Source organism: Rattus norvegicus, chromosome 18, assembly GCF_036323735.1.
Source record: "Rattus norvegicus strain BN/NHsdMcwi chromosome 18, GRCr8, whole genome shotgun sequence".
Classification (NCBI taxonomy): domain Eukaryota; kingdom Metazoa; phylum Chordata; class Mammalia; order Rodentia; family Muridae; genus Rattus; species Rattus norvegicus.
This window is the reverse complement of record NC_086036.1, coordinates 16853372-16874131: the sequence shown is the minus strand read 5'-3', so window position 1 is coordinate 16874131 and position 20760 is coordinate 16853372. Positions and strand designations below refer to the sequence as shown.

Here is a 20760-nt window from a genome sequence, read left to right as displayed (position 1 = left end):
CATGCTCCTGTACATAATCTCCCAAAATTATCTTGTTCACTAAGGTTAACTGGTGATCTTTCCTTAGGTTGCCAGTTTGGTTTACTATATGGGGCTGAATAGACTTTTGTTAATATTTTCCCAAAAAGATTTAAAAAGGGCAATTTGGTTGTTAGGGAATTTTTCTATGCTGTTTTATAAATTTTTTCAGCTGCTTTTATATCAGAACATTTCCTTATATTTCCTTAAATCTTAGTTTGATATCGATATCATCTCAAGTGATGGCATTATTGCTACAGTTTGGAGGTGAGTGATGCTTTAGCCTTTATATTGCCCCCTTAAGTAAGAAGGGATTTCAGAGTTCCAACTCTTACTCTTCCACATACACATATGGTTTTCTTTACCATTTTTCTTTTAGTGAATCCACAAAATGAATGGTCTAAGATAATCATGGGCAATGTAAAGGGGGAAGAACGCACTGGAAGAGTGTGAAGGGGGAAGAACACATTGGCTCAAACAGATCATGTTTGTTCTTCCTTGTGTGAAGGTTTCCAAAACACTATCTAGCTCTTTTAGCAATTCTGCAGTATTTTCTATCTTTCAGTCAAGAGAGGGAGCTGGCACCTCCTAACCACAGAACGCATGAATGCTCAGTCACCAGGATGAAGTCAGTATTCTGTCTTTGTTCTCTTGGCATTTGTTCAAGTTATTCTGTGTTCTTAGAACTCGTCTGTATACTTTGGATACGTGCTAGATGCCAGTAGAAAATTACTACCTAAAAACAATCTCAAATTCACATTTTTAGGTGTGTGTTTAGAATTAACCCTGTTTTAAAATGAAATAACCTGCCAAAGAGGAAAAGTAATGGACAAAAGCCAAGAGAAATGACTGTGGGTCTTCCTGTGCCTATGTTCTATTCCTAATGAAATTTCCTAGAAGCACCAAGGGAAAACTGAACAACTCACAGCTACATGTCCCTGGCCAGAACTGTAACTGAGGCCCGCTCCATCTATAGACTAGAATGGAAGTTAAAATGTAGGTTGCCCTCAAAAAGACTGCCATGGTAAGGGGTAACAGGCATGTTCTGCAAGGGAAAGGACTCATCACTTTACTTCAATGTACTTGTACTCTGTTTTGCCTTTAAACTCTTATTCTTAAATGTTGCTTGATTTTGAAAATGTTTCTATGATTTTACAAAAGAAATTTTACCCTCATTTATGTCTTATGAAGAGTTTTCAAGATGCTGTTTTGTGGAGGCTGACTTGGTTTTTTTTTTTTAAGGACTTGGCTGTGTGTGTGTGTGTGTGTGAGTGTGTGTGTGTGTGTGTGTGTGTGTGTGTGTGTGTGTGTATTCCTTCTTTTGGGCCCCTAGTGATGTAAAGATTAGCATTTGATATTATGCCAGTGCAGACCAAATCTCTAATTCATCTGTCTTGGAATGTTAGATTACTGGGGACATATCCTTGAACAGGAAAGACAGACATTAAATTTTTAGCTTTGATAAAGGCTACTTTCAGGGATGCTTTATGAACTCGGTGCCTGTCACTGCTTCTCAGACACTAACCTCTGATTCTGTCATGAGTTGACAGAAGCAGCACAACAGCTGCTATTCGGAAAAGTCACCATGTGGTGGCCTGATAGACCTGAGCCACGAGTAAAGACAATCATGTTCAAACCTTTCCACCTGAATGACACTGAAAATCAGCATTACAAATGCCCAGAATGGAAAGAAAATGCATAGATTATCTTGAAATTAAAAAAAAAACTTAAAATGCAGAAAAAGAATGTTTACAAAATTTACTATAAACCAAGAACTGTTTAAAATGGATGGGGAGTATAGGTAAATTGGAGGACTTTAGAAAGTTTGTATTCTTTGAATACATTTTATGACAAAAGGAACTCAGTCAGTTAATGCATTTCTTTCTACATCATGTGTTGAAATCACCAACATATCAAAATACAAAAGAATGACTCACAGCAAAGGGTCTAAGGTAATGAAATCTTGACTGTTTATTGGTCATTCAGGATGATAGCATGTCTTCTAAAGGTCCCTCCACTATTATTCCGTTTATCATACAGTTTTGGGAGAAAAATGGGGTAAACTAATAAAATGTAAGGAGTTTAATGCAAGAAGTTCAAGCATGATTTTGGTATTCCAGAGTGGCTTTATTGAACTTCTAGGTCTTATGGTATCAAGTCAGACTAAAAGGAAAATTTATTGTGCATACGTCAAGCTAGATACAAGAGTTCCAACAGGTCTAAGTCTTTTTTTTTTTTTTTTGGTTCTTTTTTTTTCGGAGCTGGGGACCGAACCCAGGGCCTTGCGCTTCCTAGGTAAGCGCTCTACCACTGAGCTAAATCCCCAGCCCCCAGGTCTAAGTCTTTAAGTCGTACATAGGAAATACTATGCAAAAACCATGCCTAGATAATACATGCTACCTTTTGCCCAATTATATAATGAAGACTAGGTGAAATTAATTTTACCATTTAGAATTAAAAGCAACACAAAGAATACAGCAAAATAAAATAGACACTTCAGGGAACATTCTTTTTTCTCTCTATCCAGAGGTGTTCATGTAGGAAGGAAACTATGAAGACAGAGTATTCCATTCTCCTTCCTGCTACCCATATACTATCCATTTCTTGACTAGTACCTGAAAACCTCAGCTGTCACAAGAAGTTTAGTTTTTCAATACCATCTCGGAGCTTCAAAGAAAATGAATCCAAACAGTTATTACGTTTTTTAAAAAAAGTTTAACACCTTTTGAAAAGCTGCATCAAGCTCCTAAGACAAATATAAGTATTCTCATCTGCTGCAGTGGTAACCCTGCCACTGTTGGAATCCTGGCCCCATGCCCACAGCTGTAAGCAATCAACTCTGAGCAAGTTATTTAATCTCTCTGACCGTCCCAGTAGACAGAAATAATGACGCCTACTTTACAAAGTTACGGTGAGAATTAAACATGTCAATATACATAAAGAGCGTTAAATAGCATTTGGTATAGAATAAATGCTGTGTAAGTACAACCTGTCATTGTTACTGCTAACATTATTAAAATAGTAAGAGTCTAAGAAAGTGAAAGTGAAAAAGAATGGGGTTTAGAGTCAGACGTAAGTCTTGAAAAGTGTGCCTAATATAAATTTAACATTGGACCAGTTGTCTAACCTAATGAAAGCCATTTCACCACTTGTTAAGAGGCAGCAACCGACTAATGGCATCATACAAATGAAAGCTGCCAACAGCAAATGGCAGAAAAAAAAAAATCAATGAACACACCAGCAATGATGTCACTATGTCCAATTCCTCCTAAGCACAGTAAGATCTCCTGTGCTCTGAAGAAGCTGTTTAATTGAGGTTCTACAGGGTATCCATAAGAATGCAAAGTTAATTGCTGTGTGTGTGAGAGGGGGAGGGAGGGAGAGGGAGAGACAGAGGAAGGGAGAAGGGGGAGGGAGAGAACATGTCTGTGTATCTGTGTATAAGTACAAATGTATGAGTCATAGGTCAACTTCAGGTGCTACTCCTACTCCTTACGGGTTGTCCCCCTTATTTTGAGATGGCCTTCCACAGGCTGAGTGGTTACCGAGCCCCAGAGTCTCCTGTGCCTACCACTTCAGCATCAGAATCACAAGCACATGCTAACATACCTAGGTTTTGCCCAGGTCCTGAAGTCTTGGGTCTTCATGACACTGTACACACTGAGCTATCTCCCTACGGCAACACAAAGGAGCATTTATCTGAAGTATTTACTGATCCAGACCTCTGGAAAAGCACAAAGAATAGTTACCCTGCTGGAGTTTTGAGTGAAAATACAAAAAGGCAATTTCATCATGCATACACTTTTAGAGCAGCTGATTTACTTTATAATCAGTAGTGATAATGTATGTAGAAAACCTTTAAGCATTTATCAACGATCAGACTGTTAGCGCTAATAAATAAATTCAACAAACTATCATGATATCCTACCAAGAATCAAAAGATACCCAATAAACAACGCAAAGATAAAAGAAAAAAAACATTATAAGCACACATGGGAAGGTTTCATTTAAATTATAGGTACACTTAACACACAGACTTATGTAAATTATGGATATTTTCAAGTGGGAAGAATCTTTATGACTTTTTCAGACATCCGTACTGTTTTTAACTTCCCTCCTCTGTATTTATCTAACTCTCTGTCCCTAATTACAGCCCCCGTGGTTCATATTTCTGCTATCAGATCCCTTGTAAAATACTATTCCCTTCTTTATTGCTCCCCAATTCCCCTACACCAGCAATGGTCGCTTTTTAGTTTGCTGAGTCCTACAAACTTCTGGGTTTGCACTCACATTGGAACCTGTGGAGCCAGGAGCCTCTAATGGGAGAGAACATGGGTCATCTGTCTTTCTGGGTCTGGGATACACGTCACACAGCATGGTGTGTTCTAGCTCTATCCATTCCCCTGCACAGTCCATGATTCTTTACAGTTGAAAGGTGTTCCACAGTGCAGAGGTACTACACTTCCCCCATCCATCTGTCTGTTGGAGGACATTCACGCCGCTTCCATTTGCTAGGTATGGGTGGTTAGAGCGGCTGTGAACATGCTGACTGAGGATCTAGGGAGTATGTTGTAGAGTCCTTTGGGCTTCATGAGTCCATGGAGTGGGGAGGCGTTCACGAGCCTCTACCCCTAACTGAGGAGCTGCAGCTTCTGGGAGAGGGAGTCAGTTCTCTTTAAGAGTTTGGCTGCTGGGAAGCCAACCCTGCTCCACTGGGTGGTTCCACACCCACAAACGGTGAGTGGCACACATTGGATTTAGTGGGCTATTACAATAAAATAGACCATAAAGTTCCAAGAGGTAGAGGTGAATCCGTTAGGAGTTAAGGGAGAGAAGTAGAATGAAAAGACATCCTGATATTTATATGGAAGCATAAAAACGATTCGAAATAGCCCGGGCAATCATAATCAGAAGAACTAATGCTCGTAGCTATTTCAATACTTTACAATGTTTTGGATATATATAGTAAGGAAATAAAATCAATATATTAAAAGAAAAATATGTTTTAAGAAATTCTCAAAGAATTAATACAAATATGATTCTTAAAAAAATACATTCAAACCTACCTACTGCAGTTACTGCTACTGGTTATATGTGTGCTACAAAGCTTCTTGTCCCCAAAGAGATGCTCTCAAAACTGTTTTTGCTTTTACACATTATATTTCAAATAGCAAAGAAACTTCAAACACATTAAGTCCTTACAATAGCTCATTGTAAGCTTTCCCTTTGGGGTACCGCAAAGCATAAGCATCTCAGGCATAAGCACACTGAAACAGCAGCCTGAGATTTCCTCCACTGATCAACATCTGCCAAATGGATGAAGATTTTATACATGTATATCTTACATCTTATATATCTTATAGAATATCATATATATTACATAGGTTAACTTTATAACTTGGGATAGATAGTTAATGCTGTCTGTCAACTCTTTGGGATTTAGAACCAGCACAGAAGCAAACCTCTGACATTTCTGTGAGGGAGTTACTAGACTGGACTGAGGTAGAAAGATTCACTCTGTAGACAGGAAGGAGTACAGCATTCCATGGGCGGGGTTCCTGGGCTAAGGAAAAAGGGGAAAGAGTGAGCACCAGGATTCAGCTCATGCTCTAACCACCATGGCTCTCAGACCGAGTCAAAAGAACCCTTCCTTTCTTGACTACTTTTGTCAGGTACTTGTCACAACAAGAAATGAAGATGATACATGACTCACCTCCACTAAACTACTACAGGGTACATTGTTTTAAAGGTTTTTCTTAGGAGATGGCATAGTCTATATTTTTTCAGCAATAGTTATATATTTATTGATAAGGTGAGATCCGGTGCTTGCCTCAATATATTTAAGCCATTAACTTCCATTAAATTATTCCTATTTGTGTTTTTGCCTCTGGTCCTTATAACAACTTTGAAATTTGGAATAAGTTGCTTCATTTATCACTTTAGACTATAATTAGCCTTTAAAAAAGTGATCTATGAAGCAGTGAATGTCATTACGGAGTTTTCATTTTACTTGGTTTTCATTAATCCTCCTCTCTACTGTCCTTGCCCTTTTGACACCCCACTCCCTCCTCAAAGTGGTTCATCCTTCTTCCATGGCATAAGTGTTCCCTTTTTAGAATTATTCTACTTTAAAATTTTGTGTGTCTGTGAGTGTGTGTACGTGTGTGTGTGTTTGTGCATGAATGTGTGTGACTGTGTGTATGTTTATGTGCAAGTGAATATAGGTGCCTGTGTGTGTATATATGTGCATGTATGTGTGTGTGTGTGCATATGAATGTGGGTGCCTGTGAAGCCCACAGACATTGGATCTTCCTGGAAGAGAATTTTAGGTGACTGCGAGTCACCTGATGGAGGCACCGGGAGCCCAGTTCAGTTCCTCTGTAAGAACAGTATTTGCTCTTAATTACTGAGCCATTTCTTTAGACCCAGACCTGGCAGACATATATATGCCTGACTCCTCCTTTCCCTTCGCTTGCTGTGAAGTCTAGTGTATTCTTAATGTTTTCACAACTAGTCTGTTCATCTCTGCAGACCATCTTTCTTTTTAGTTTGTAATTATACTCTGCTTCTTCTTTGATAAAACAAACGTATTTTCCCTTTCCAAGTTAAACAGCAGAGACTAGAAGTCTCCTCTAAGTTACAACTTCATTTTTATGTTTTATGAAGACATTTTAGAACCTGATCACCAAGTTCTTGGTGAAAACACTAATGTTTTTAAAACATTCTAAGGTCTGGAGAGATGGCTCACAAATCAGGAGCTCCTGCAGAAGACTGGGTGCAGTTCCCAGAACAGACATGGGACAGCTTACAAAGACGCGTAACTCCAAATCCAGGGCATATGGCAACACAGATATGTGAACATACCGCATTCAGCCACACACACACACACACACACACACACACACACACACACACACACACACGATTAAAATGAAATATATGTTTCAAAAAGCTCTGTGGATATGAACAAGAGATATCTTTTTTTTTTTTTTTTTTTTTTTTTTTTTTTTTTTTTTTTTTTTTTTTTTTGCTTTGGAGCTGGAAATAAAACATAAGTCCAAGTGTTATACCTACTCCAAATTACACTCTAAGACTAGGTATCTTCTTTTTTGAGAGCATATTCACTACATATACTAGGCCGACATTTTCCTTCCAGTTTCTTTTTTAGTTACACCTCTTAAGATTCAAGTTACCTGTGGCAAAGTCAATTATGATTGTTCATACTTGGCTTAAATCAAAACCACCATAACTAAGGAAGTTTTATTTGGCCTTTTCCAGCTATTCTTTTTTTTTCCACTTACAAAAGACAACATTTAATTGGGGATGCCTCAGAAATTCAAAGGTTCAGTCCATTATCATCAAGGAGAGAAGCATGGGTGGTGCCCAGTGCTGGAAGAGCCAAAAAGCCCATCCCCACAGTGACACAATTCCTGAAACAAGGCCACATCTGATAGTGCCACTTTCCCATTGGCCAAGCATATTCCAAACAGCACCTTTGAAGATCACTATGACTTGCAAAGGCATTAATTACCACACTGGTTACATACATATGGTTCCTCTCCATTATGTGCTCCTTTTATAGACTTGGAGATTTCTTGGTCATGAAAAGGCTTGAGATTCCCTATCAGGCATCAACTTTTTCCTGCCTAGGTTGTGGTTGGTTTTCTTTCTTTCTCCCTTTTACCTTTGATAACCATGGCTATGCTCCTATGGCTTCCAGGCTCTAACAACTTTGTTATGAAGGCTCCCTGCCTCCTCCGAGTCCCTTCTTAGTTGCCTTTGCTTTTGTGCTGCCTCCCTCGACTCTGCCATGCCCAGAGCATGTGAGGATGCACCTGATCTTTACAAGCACCCTGGGCTGGAGGCACACAGAGTTGTCAACTTCTTCTCGGATTACAGTAGACATGTATAGAAACAATCAACATAAGCTGCAGCATTCCTCTGTGGCCACTGTACAACCTAGTTTTCAAAAACAGAACAAGAGAACATTCCAAACTAAAATATCAGTAAGCCATTAACAATTTGAATATTTCTTTAAAAACTTTTAACTAAAAATAGTCTATGCTAAATATCTCAGCTAAATCACATACAGTGATATTAATATTTTTGGGGTTTTGTTTATTTTTACTTTCCCCAATGTGCAAATTTTAGGCTTAAAATTAGAATTCCATTAGCAAAATTCTTAGCCCATCAAAGGCGTTAGTTGTGTCCAGGCTGTTCTTTAGACAGCTTGACCTCTAGGGTTTTGATGCTGTTTGGGGAACACGGCTGGGAAGCGTGCTCTGTGCCTGCTTCATTTCACTGATTACATGATGTGATGGAGCACATATCATGTCACGGCACATGCACCTGTACACACATTCTCTGTATTTTCATGTTCACTATGAATGGTGTTATAGGACACTGTACTTTCTATTACGAGAAAGGTTATATCCAGCCATGTGAAGACTTACTCTGTAAGAACAAAGACATCAAGTATCAGTGTTAGAAGGCTAAGCTCGTAGCTCTCGGGCCTGCTTTTATATCATAAAGGGCAAGGTTCTCACTACTCATCACTTGATGATAGATAGTTACTTATAAATACTCAAATTTAAGTTAATGCGTAGAAGCTTATACAGAAGTCACCAAATAATTTATTATTCTACGAACTAGAATCAGAAAAAGGATAATAATGTTTTCCAAAAGGACACCAAACGCCCACGAGTAACAAAGGGCTGGCAGCTCCAAGTAACAGGTCAGCGCGTGTTCTTATGATCTTATTTCAAGTTTCTTTTATGAGCACTGGACTTGTAGGAACAGGCAAGGAAAGATGAAGGTCACAGACATGGAAGCCATGAGATATGTGTAAATTTTAAAACAACATGGACATCATGTGACTGTCAACATAAAAGGAAAATGAAGCTTTTGGAGCAAAAGAGGATGCTTACCTGCTGTTCCTGTGCTCTAGCAGCTCCAAGCTCTGAGAGCGACATGGTAAGCTTCTCTTGCTGCTCTGACAGGTACTTCTGGTAGAGACTTAGAAGTTCTTGACATTCTCTATACTGTAGCTGAAGAGGTGAGAATGCAAATTAAGGGAAAAACGGATTCATATACAGATACCATAAACAAAACAGAGAGAAAAATACAACAGTATATGGTCAGAGCAGGTGAGTATGACATCAGATAAAACAGCACATGGGTCCAATCATGAAACAATGATTTGATTAAGGAAAGTACTACTGATCACCCCAGTGAAGGGACAATTCTCTGAGTTTCCTTGCAGACTATGCAGAGAAACTCCTATTACATTATGTAAATATCAAAATGGAGCAGGCACAAAGCACATGCCCGCAACCCCAGCATTCAGGAGGTTGAAGCATCCTGCTGACAATCATGAGTCCAAGGCTGGACTGGGGCAATGCACCCATATACTGTTCCAAAAGGAGGGGAAAGGAAGGGAAAGGAAAGGTAAGGAAGAGAAGGGGGTTAGCTCAGTGGTAGAGCGCTTGCCTAGCAAGTGCAAGGCCCTGAGTTCGGTCCCCAGCTCCGAAAAAAAAAAAAAAAAAGGAAGAGAAGGGGGAAGGGGGAAGGGGGGGGAGGGAGGGAAGGGGGAAGGGGGAAAGGGGAGGGGGAAGGGGGGAGGGAAAGGAAAGGAAAAAGACAAGAAGCCAATAATTTAAGAGTTAAAACTATTAAACTCTCAGAAGAAATCATACAAGTACATCTTTGTGATAGGATTGAGAAATTGCAAAGAAATCCTCACATTGAAATACTCTAAGTCATGTATGAGATAGAGGATCGATATTCAGAACAAAGAGACAGCTCACACAACACAACTCAACAACGAATAACACTAATCCAATTTTAAAAACTGGCACAGGTTCTGAGGCAATTTCCCAAAGAAATACATACATGACCAAGAAGTAAAAGATGGTAACCACAACTGCTATCAGAGAAAGGCAAACCAAAAGCACAAAGAAAAAGACTTTAAATCCAAAGATTTCTGATGGCAAGTTTAGCATGTATATGCTCAGGTGGAACCTTTCAGTCTAACAGACATGCACATATGCTGCTACTTTGGAATATAATGTAGTGTATTTTTAAAAGATAGATTCATAGGGGTTGGGGATTTCGCTCAGTGGTAGAGCGCTTGCCTAGCAAGCACAAGGCCCTGGGTTCAGTCCACAGCTCGAAAAAAAAGAAAAGAAAAAAAAAAAGATAGATTCATTACATAGCCCAATAAGTCCAATTTATCAAAAAAATTAAAAGCCTAAACAAAAACTTATACATGGTTTGAGTTTTTCTTTAGAGCAGCCCTACTCATAGTGACTTAGTAGCAACAAGAACCTTAATGTCCATCAACTTATCAACAGAGCAGTATCTATAAAAGGAACACCATTTATAATAAAATAAATGAGGGATTGTTACATGCTACAAACCTTGAAAGTATTCTGTCATGAAAAAGAATCCTGACACAAAGGCTAGCTACCATACACATTTGTGTGTGAAAAGTCATGACTAGGCAAGTCCACTCAGACGAGAAAGTGGATCGGTGGCTGCTATAGACTGGGAAAGAGGAGCAGGAGAGATAGGTGCAGGTTTGGGGGGACAGGACAGGAAGTGAAAGGTTCTGGAGTGAGGTGGAGGTAGTTTGGTACTCTGGGAAACGTTTAATGCCATTCAATAGTACACCTGATTTTAAGTAAACAGTATTTTATTAGTGCCGTTTTATACATGTTCCTAACTCTACTAAGCATAAAGGAATTATACTTTGAAATTTTGTCTTGTTTTGCATATCAATAATCACATCCATATTTCATTAATAATGTCAACAGGAAGTTTTTGCACATATATTTCATTTCTGGTACAGAGAACATAGTAACCTAGCCTGGGCGCCCTTCTTCACAGCTCCTAGCGTGTAGAGAATCCTCACGTTGAAAGCACCAGATAGAAAGGTTCCACTTTGCAGATCAGGCACCTGGGGCACAGGTAGGTCTGCCACAGCTTCTTCTTCTTTTTAATTAATTAATTTATTTATTTTATGTGAGTATGCTGTCTTCAGACACACCAGAAGAGGGCATCAGATCTTATTACAGATGGTTGTGAGCCACCATGTGGTTGCTGGGATTTGAACTCAGGACCCCTGGAAGGGCAGTCAGCGCTCTTAACTGCTGAGCCATCTCTCTACCCCCCTGCCCCAGCTTCTTAATGTGGCTCTTTTCTCCTAGGCTCCCTTTCACTCAAGTTATCTCTGAGTCTCCCTCCCAGCACCTGTTTTGTATGCTGTTGGCATCAGAACTACTGTCCAATGGGATTATTCCATACATACGCAAGATCATCATGATTAAGAATAGGGATAATAATTCTTAAATGTCAAAGTTATAACTAGTTTCAATATTACTTAACATTTTCATAACCTAATCATTGCTTCTAGGCAGATTCCTATTCTAATAACTTTGGTCAATCATAACTGCATAAGTAACCACGTGCTTCATTATTCTGGTTATTAACCTTTAGCAAAACGGAACCCAAGACGGCTTACAGGAGAGTCCTGGCACACAGTGAAAGGCCAGGTCACAAAGCGCATAGAGTAACATTAACTTCAAGAGCTTACTGAATACTTAGTGTCTGAAACAACAACAACAGCAACAACAGATGAGAGCAGTGGTAAAATAAGCTGATAGTTTCTATTGTCAAGCTATGCTGTATTTCCATGGTTTTACATTTTTGGTTTGTGTGTGTGTGTGTGTGTGTGTGTGTGTGTGTGTGTGTGTGTGTGTAAGCTCCAAGTGACAGGAATGATTTGTGTGGTGCCAAGGAGACAAGTATTATGAATATTAAAAGTTTTTTTAATTCTAGCTGCTACCATAGACAATGTTGTTTATACTTTGTGAATGTAGTAGTCTGGTCACAGAATATGGATTTTACTCTAGAAAAAAAAAACAAGTAGAATTACATAGATTATAAGTTAATGTCAGCATTTGAAACAAGTTATAGGCATTTAAACACATGCTATGTGACAGAATATAAAAATATATGGTCTCATAGTTAGTGATTTTTTAAAAAAATATATCTTGGTTTTATCAGATTTCAGAATGAACCATGTTTAACTTTTCCGAGTACAACGAGACTTTAACCCTGCACCTGGAGTGAGATCTTAGGAAAATGTAGTTAAAATTCTTCTTAACTGAAGGGAGGACCTATTTAACCAAATCTTGGTCATAAAAGGATGTACTACTAGTAATAGAAGATCGAACCTGAAAAAAGGTATACATCAAACCGTGAGACCTATGGCACGCTGTAGTGTATCCAACCATTAAAAGCTGAGCAAAGCCTCCAGACAGCACAGCCTCTGCTGAAGGAGAGAGGCCCTTAGGAGTGACTGGACTGGTGTTGGCCACACTGAAATGTAAGCAACTGCACCGGTCAGCTGGAGTGGCTGAAGGAAATGATCCTCTTCCACAGCACAAAGGCCCCATGAAAACGCACCACACGGAAATGCAAACAGGCACCCAGGTAGAATGAACAGGGTCTGAGGTGTGGGGCATAAAAGACCAGACAAGACGCCCCAACAGGCTGCCAATATGAAAAGAGATGGTGACCAACTGAAGATTCTTTCTGGTCTAGCAAAATCCACTGTCATCACCCACCTTAGCCTCTGCTCTGATGCTGAGAACACTACTTGATCTGGTACTGAGTAGCTGCCTTAATACAGATCCAGTGAACAGAAAAGGTTAATCATTAAGATCTTGAAAAAAAAAATGGAGCCAGGATTCATTGGCTGAAGGCATTCTGGGATAAGAAAAATTCAAGGTGAGCTTGAATTATGTTATATTAATATTATATTAATGCGACAAAGAGCTCAAAGACCAAAGAAAGGAGGTGGGCTTGAAGAAACTCATTAATTAATTTGGAACAATTGTGCTCAGGAATAAATAATCACCCTAATTAATAGAACTTGGATAAATAAAACCCTAATATTTCATAGTGATATTTCAAAACAATTGAAGAGTGGGAAGGGGAAAATAACCCCTAGAGCCTCTCTGTTCAGAAGAATTATTGTAAACTAACCATCATAAAGACAAGAAATCCAGATGCAGGAGACTGTTCAACTCTCTAAACCAGAGGGACTGCGCTGAAGAAGCAAAAACTTACTTTCAGAAGTAAGCAAGCTATTGGGAGCAATGGTAAAGTTAAAAAAAATCAGCATTTTACAACAAAAACAAAAGCTGTCTTTGATATGTTGGGATCACCACCCAAAGAGTTACTACTACTAAAACAGAGAGGCTACATACAAAATCGCAAAAATATCTATGAAATAGATTTAGTATTTGTTTAGTTTAAATTTAACCAAATAAACTTTTCAGTTTATAGGAATTAAAAGTAATAAAGGAATGAGTTAAATCATACCAAACACAGGAGAATCCAGAATTCTGGCAAGTTTCCTAAGCAAATGGTCAGAGTCAATGCCATAAGAAAAGGAGTCTGAGTGGGAATGCTCTTCAACACTACAGATGCCAAGGGTACTGCTAACGTCACCCATGGGCCATGACCTGATCCTTTCAGGACAGCTAGGAAAATTGGAAGAGTTGATAGTTTGTAAATTACTGCTAATTTGCCTTAGCATCCTAGTGTAATATAAATAAAGTAAAAATGTATATTTCTTTTAAAACATTTGATGTGTATTATGTGTACTTGCATGCATGTTATTTCTATTCTTAAGAAACAGGTCTAATTTAATTTTGATTAACATGACACTTGTCACTCTAAAATGGTTCAAAATAAAAATATATTCAAATTTTAAGTAAATAAATGAATTTATATCTATAGATTTTTATTGCAAATACACTCACAAACACGCATGTATCCATGCATGCACACATGTAGAGGCTTTCAAAAATATCCAACATTTGTGGAGTCTAGTACATAGTGGTTCACTGTTAACTCTTGTATACATTTAAAATTATTATGATATAAAGTTTCACAAAAAAACTTCATTTTTTGCGATCTGTTTTACATTTTTGGTGATTCTTTCCTCCTCTTTTTCATACCATGGAATATCACAGGAGAAGTAGAAAACAGAGTGTCAGGTGAGCCCCCAGAGCTATGTGTACTTGGTTATTAAGTCAGGTGGCGAACTGTTACTGACTCATCAAAGCACGATCTGATAAAATATTCATGGGGCTATATTTTGTGCCACAGGGGGCAAAGTCACACTAGCAAAACAAAAGAAAACAAACACAAAAACTTGATAAGTCATTTACCAATTCCTTTTTTTAAATGTATTTATTTATTATGTATGAGTACACTGTAGCTGTCTTCTGGCACACCAGAAGAGGGCATCGGATTCCATTACAGATGGTTGTGAGCCACCATATGGTTGCTGGGATTTGAACTCAGGACCTCTGGAAGAGCAGTCGGTGTTCTTAACCACTGAGCCATCTCTCCAGCCCCATTTCAATTTCTAAACACTGTAGAAAGCACACAGGCCGTGACTGACACAGAGCAAGGAGAGGTGCGGATGAAGGTGCTGCTCCAACATCCTGTCCCCAGCTCAGCTGCAGCACGCGTGTGTGACCCTCTCATCCTGGGCAGGGAGACTGCAATGGCAACAAGCTGTGAGTAGAAGACAACAACTCCAGAACCCTGGGTAGAGCGAGCTAAACAAGAATTCACCAAACGTCATCTTTCTGTTAAGCTGTGAGCTGTGCAAGACTACACACACAGGTGTGACACCTACTCAGAAGGAGCCCTGTCGTCAGAGGAGACTAAACCTCTGCCTCTGTGTGACACTTACAAAACCAGTTGGGACAAAGACTTGAGCTGGGAGGCATCTGTTCCTATCTTTTGCCTGTTCTGGCTTTTCAGGAAACCTCCCACACACAATGGAGACCAAAGCGCATACATTTACTTTTGAAGGTGGGTATAAACTGATACACTATGAAGCAGACTGATTTCTTTGTCACACATCACTCTAAGAGAACATTTACTTCAAGTGTACTCTAGAGAGGAAGTGTACCCATTGAAAGCCAACTATCCCCTCTATTCTAACATGCTTACATACTTATTTTTTTTAAATACAACAAGTTTCAGCAAGATCCAAACTAGAAATATTTTCCTCATTTGGAAAAGGCAGGTTAAATAAACTTAGCTTTTAATGAACTATAGGAATTAGACAACTGGAAATTTCTAGTTTCAAACAGGAATCTCTGACAGTAGAGACCACTGAAAACAGTCTGTAAAGCATAGTTCCCATACCCTAAGAGATCAGCCAAGGCGTGTGAGCAGTGCTTGGAGGTGACAACCCAGCTATAAGAAATAGGCAAAATCCCTTGAGAAAGAAATCTGCTTCTGGTCCAGCCGGTTTGTTCCTGCTATTAAATGACAACCTTCAGAATCAATGTATACAATTCCCCTTTCTTTTGCTGCTGTGTAAAACCATTTCTTTTGATGATGTAAATTAAGTTCAAATTGCCATTTCATTTCCCTTTTCCAAACAAGGTGGTCCACAGTTTTTCTCCCAGCGCCAACCTTTTGTGTCTACCGTGTCCCTGTTCAGGTTCCTTCTGTGCCTTCTATTGGCAGAGTCCAACACTGTCACTATGAATCTTGCAGCTGAAAGCTGGTGGTTAAGAGGAGGTGTTTAAACCAGAGTATCTGTGGATGGCTCAGTGTAAGTATATCTGTGGGTGTAGCCCTCCTAAATGCTTTGAAGTACTCTCAGCTTTTCTTTTTATTAAAAAAAAACAAAACAAAACAGGAAGAACTGTTATTACTGTACATAGGAATTCTGTGGTACAGAATGATTGACAACTTACCCACAGATACTACCCTAGCCAGTGAGCTGGCTGGTGGAGTCCACCGCTGCTGTGTCAGGTACCGACTTCTTAGAAAGCAGTCTCCCTACATCTGTACCAACAGATCTGTGTTCTAGCTAGTCCAGCCTGGGCATACTGCTGTAATCTATCCTTTAAGCTGACCCTGGAATGCATGAGTTTGGTTTACTTGGTTGTCTATCTTTGTTTGGAAATACATAGAAAATAAAATACGATTCAAACAACTCATTTTTTTCCTTAAGAGGAAGCGGAGTCCTGAGCTTTCAGAGCAGTATAACATTTCTGTTGTGTCCAACTAAGTAATAATAATCAGCACATATTATAGATGGGTTTTAATAATTTATATTGTGAGAGGAATCCATAGGTGAAAATTATTTTTCTTTATCCTAATCTTTGCTTTAAATACCTATGCTCTATCTTTTTCAAGCATGCTTTTAAGCTTTTTGAGGAATGATAGCTCCACACCTCCAGGCCATTAGCCAGGGAGGCCTTCAAGGAGAGCACTCTCATCAGATGTGTGCAAGCTTCTCCACACACTATGAAAATACTATCTTCTATTAATAACTACAGGTAAAAATTAATAAAAGAAAGTCTTGCAAATAGGATGAAAAATGGAAATAGTTTTTATCTGATGAAAATAACATCGAATATCTCAAGGTTAAGTTATAAAAATATTAGGGTGTGTCATTTCTTGATTCTAAAATAACTGAGATTCACTATCACAATGAGAATGCTGCTCAGAGAGATGCTCAGAAACTTGTGTGTGGGTCTTCATTTCCCGAGTTTAGCATTGCTGTGAAAGCACATGGCAATAAAGTGCTTTATGAATAACTTCCCTTTACTGATTCCTGATATAACCAAGCTCATAAGGGTTATTTAGCAAAATTATATTAAAGACTTGCCAAGAACCAGATGGCTTCCTGACCCTCTTATCAAGAAGCATTACAGAGGAAGACTCCAAAACGCTCAAAGGAAAATGTCTTACAGGGTCAAGAAACTCTAGACCTAGGTTTGCCTTTACTGCCTAAAGCTTCCTGTGGTCTAAGAGAGAAAAGCTGAGAGGACAAACTCTGGGGCCAAGGCCTTTTACCACAGAGAGTTAATAACAGAGATAAAGACTTAAAATTTCAACATAAAAACAGCTGTGCTAGGAAGTAGACTGCATGTTAGGCTTAGTCTGGGGTGACTTTGTACAAAGGAATTCTCAGCTAAGTCAGTTCAACAATTTCCACACCAAGAAAAAGGGCCTCTTCCGAACTAATACAGCAATCGGCTATGCTCAGAAAGTTGGCCGGAACAAAACATTAAAGGAGAGAAAAATGAAATAAATGTCATAGGGTTCCTGATTCCAGACAATATGAGGTAAACTACATTTTCCTATTCCTCTTACTAAGCAAGGTTCAAGTTCCTGAATATCAGACAGCAAATGCACATAAAGCAACTGGAAAACAGAAATAGGTCAGCTTGGCAGGGGTCCTCAGGACTGCCAACACGGTCCTGACTTACCTGTTTTTGTTTTTCTCTTGAATTCTGGAATAAATATAGAGGAAGTCAGCAACTCAGAAATGCCAAACCAGAAATACAAAGTAAAAAAAAAATTTTTTTTTAAATCCAAGAGCAACCTGTTCTCTTCAGCCAGGATCAAAGGAGAACGCAGACAGCAGTCAAGAACTGCTTCACTGCAGCCAAATACCTCATAAAAACTGGCAAAGCCCTGGCCTTTTGAGAGCCCTCCCAGCAGCCTCCTTCCCCAGGGGTGGTACCACAGGAGAGAGTGGAGGCTAGAATCTGAACCCCGTCTTGCCCTCCTGTGTGCTCATGGCCATCTCTAGAAGCTTTGTGGGAAGAAAGAAGCTCTCTACTCCAGCACTAATAAGGACCCTGGTACTGGAGCAGACTAGGAAGGGACCCGGGTACTGGGGCAGACTAGGAAGGGACCCAGGTACTGGAGCAGACTAGGAAGGGACCCGGGTACTGGAGCAGACTAGGAAGCTGACTCCACTGTAGGAAGTTTGCTGTTTTAGCTGCAGAGTGGAAGCCATCAGGGAAGGAAGCCTTGGCCCTCACCAGGGGGGTAATGGTGTCTCCAGGTAACTAAACTTCCATCCCCACCCAGCACTGATGAGGTGCTCACTCCCGAGTGCCATATAAGTACTTAGTGACCCTGAATTTTCACACCAATCTAAATGCAATGAATCAGAATAACCTCTTCTTCCCCCTTTGCTGTCATACCAGAAAAGGTCAACTAAAAGAACATTTAAATAGGACTATAACAGAACACTCCCATAGTCCAGAACACAACCGATCACACGCCACATCAAGAGCCAGGAAAATACTCATTCAATGAGAAAAGAAAATCAACAGGTGTCAATACTCAAATAACCCAGATGTTTCCTGTAAAGGACTTTAAGTTAGTCATATTTCAATGTGTGTGCTTCAAAAAAATGAAAAGCTAGAATGTCTCATCGAAGAAACACTGATTCAGAAGAATCAAAGGGAAAACTTGAAACTGAAAATTAGAATAATCCAATAAAATGCCCAATGCATGACTCAATAGGATAAAGAGCACATGGGAAAATTAATTAATGAAGTTTAAACTACACAATGCCCTGTCTGAACAGCAGAGAGAAAACAGACAAAGAAAATCAGCAGAGCCTACAGAAACTGTGGTAACAACAAAAGATCCACCTGAGTGCTGCTCCCATTCCAGAAAGGAAGCACAGGGAAGGCGGGGCTGAAAAACGACCCCTTTCCAAAACTGAGCAAATCCTGAATAGACTAACACTTAGAAATCCATGCCAAGAAACATCACTGTCAACTTCTGAATGCAAAAGACAGAAGTTGAAGGGAAGGAGGAAGAAGAAAATTAATCTTGAGAGCAAGACAGAAGCACCCATAAAGGGTTGGTGGTAAATGCTGGGGTTCCCATCACACTGCACAGACATCAAAGACAGCAGCACGTTTTCTCAGGTGCTGAGAGGGAAGAACTGCTGATGGAGACTTGGATATTCACCAAATACCACCTTCTGATGTGGAGAAAGTAAGAAACCCTCAAGGGAAGGACAACCTGAAGAATTCCTGTCGCAGGCATAGTCTAAAGGGCTAAAGAAGACTGTGCAGGGAGAAAACCATGAAGGCCGGAGTTTTAGAACACGAGGGAGGAAGAAAGAACAGAGAGAGCACAGCACACATGAACGGGGCTGTGTGCCTTCTTGTCTTGAGTTTTGCAATTATGTTTAACAGACAAAACATAAAAATATAACACTGGTGAGAGATGAAAAACAAAATAAATCTTAAATAGGAACAACCTATGAGAGTAATAAACAGCTATAGCCAGAACAAACAAAAAAAACTAATTTTAAGTATAACTTATTATTATTAAGTATAATAATACATTATTGAGAATGCAGATGGCCATAATACACTTGAAGTTTTTAAAAGTTGTATTTTATTCATTTATAACTCTCTCCCTCTCTCTCTCCCTCTTCCCTTACCCCATCCTCTCTCTCTCTTTCTCTGTGTGTGTGTGTGTGTGTGTGTGTGTGTGTGTGTGTGTGTGTGTGTTGCCTGGGCAGAGACAAAAGAACAAAAATTGTTTTCACTACGTGTGTCCTGGGAACTTAACTCAGATCACCAGGTTCCCTAACCAGCGGAGCCAGCCAGCCAGCCCCATTCTATCGCTACTACTCAGTGTTGAGTCAACAGGTGAGCTTTGCCCTGTGGTCTTCTTCCTGCTCAGGGCACGGTTATTTAGATGACTTTTGCTACTGGCCTACAACTCTTAGCACAGCCCTCCTCAAACAATGGTTCCTTTTTACAAAGTCAGTGTCTTTCTCCTTTGTATTATTACGAAAACTCTGAAGAGATTAACACATGCCCTTGGACTCTCCCTCTGCATTTCTACTTGGAGATGTGGCAAGTATCACATTTCCCAAGCCCCACACTATTCAACCTGTATGTTGACAATAATTCTCCAATCTAATTTCAAAATGCTCTAATTTGATTTCCTTTTCTATCCTTCTTGCTAGCCACTTCTTCCTCCTCCATTCCCACTACTCCTGTTCACTCGCTGTTCTTAAATCATTTTCAGTGGCTTCCTTCCATGTGTACATCTTTAAATGCAGGCATTCCCTCCTACGATCTAGAACCTACTAGTTAAATACCTCCTCTGGATCTTTTATTCTCCTCTAATTTTAAGTTCAGTACATATGTAAGCGATCTCCAAATTTCTATTTCTTAACTATTCAAGAAAGCAGCGTGACATGAGGTCCCATAGTGCTGTGAGTATGGTCTAGTACAGTGCACAAACATATATGGCAACATGGATTTTATAAAATGCACATAAAATAATTCTCTAATCAATTTAACCTTCAATTTCTCTGATCAATTTCAAATCAAAATGTTCTTTCATTAAACTTTAAATTAAGCATTTCTATGTTCAAAAAGTGTATATATCCTGTTTAGAGCACTGTCATATAATATAAAATCCACTCAGTCTTCATGATTAATGCAGATTAGCTTCATCGGAAAGAAATAACGTTCACTGTAGTAGACAATGGTATCTCATGGTTAATTCCTGACTTAATTAACCTTTGATATAAACTCAAAATGGTCTATAGCATAATACAAATGAATTAATAAGATTAATTGATATATAATAAAGGAAAAAACCATACCTAATAAGATTAAGGATGATATTATCAAAGTAAAATTTCTTTTATTCCCAACTATCAGAAAGATCTGCTTTTCTAACACCCAAATGACTATTTCTTAGTGCAATATTACATATTCAAAAGAGTTTTAAAAATGGTTTAAAAGCACTAAGAACACGATAAACAAAATAAAGATTATGACCAATTTATATGCATATAATAAAAGATTTTCAGTACTACATTATGTCACTGTCAACACTGCTAAAGACAAGCAG

The 20760-nt window shown here is 39.1% G+C and overlaps 1 protein-coding gene across 16 annotated transcripts in view; it reads right to left on the bottom strand.

The window, feature by feature from the left end:
- Positions 1–20760, bottom strand: part of Kiaa1328 (KIAA1328 homolog) — a 299019-nt gene that overhangs the window by 187308 nt on the left and 90951 nt on the right. For 13 of the 16 annotated variants that reach the window (XM_017601012.3, XM_003751756.6, XM_017601011.3 and 10 more), the window contains one exon: positions 8946–9073. In XM_017601012.3, the coding sequence (XP_017456501.1) occupies positions 8946–9073 (128 nt within the window). The remainder of the gene's footprint in view (positions 1–8945; positions 9074–20760) is intronic. The other 3 variants (XM_039097035.2, XM_039097036.2, NM_001134607.1) reach the window with 2 other exon arrangements.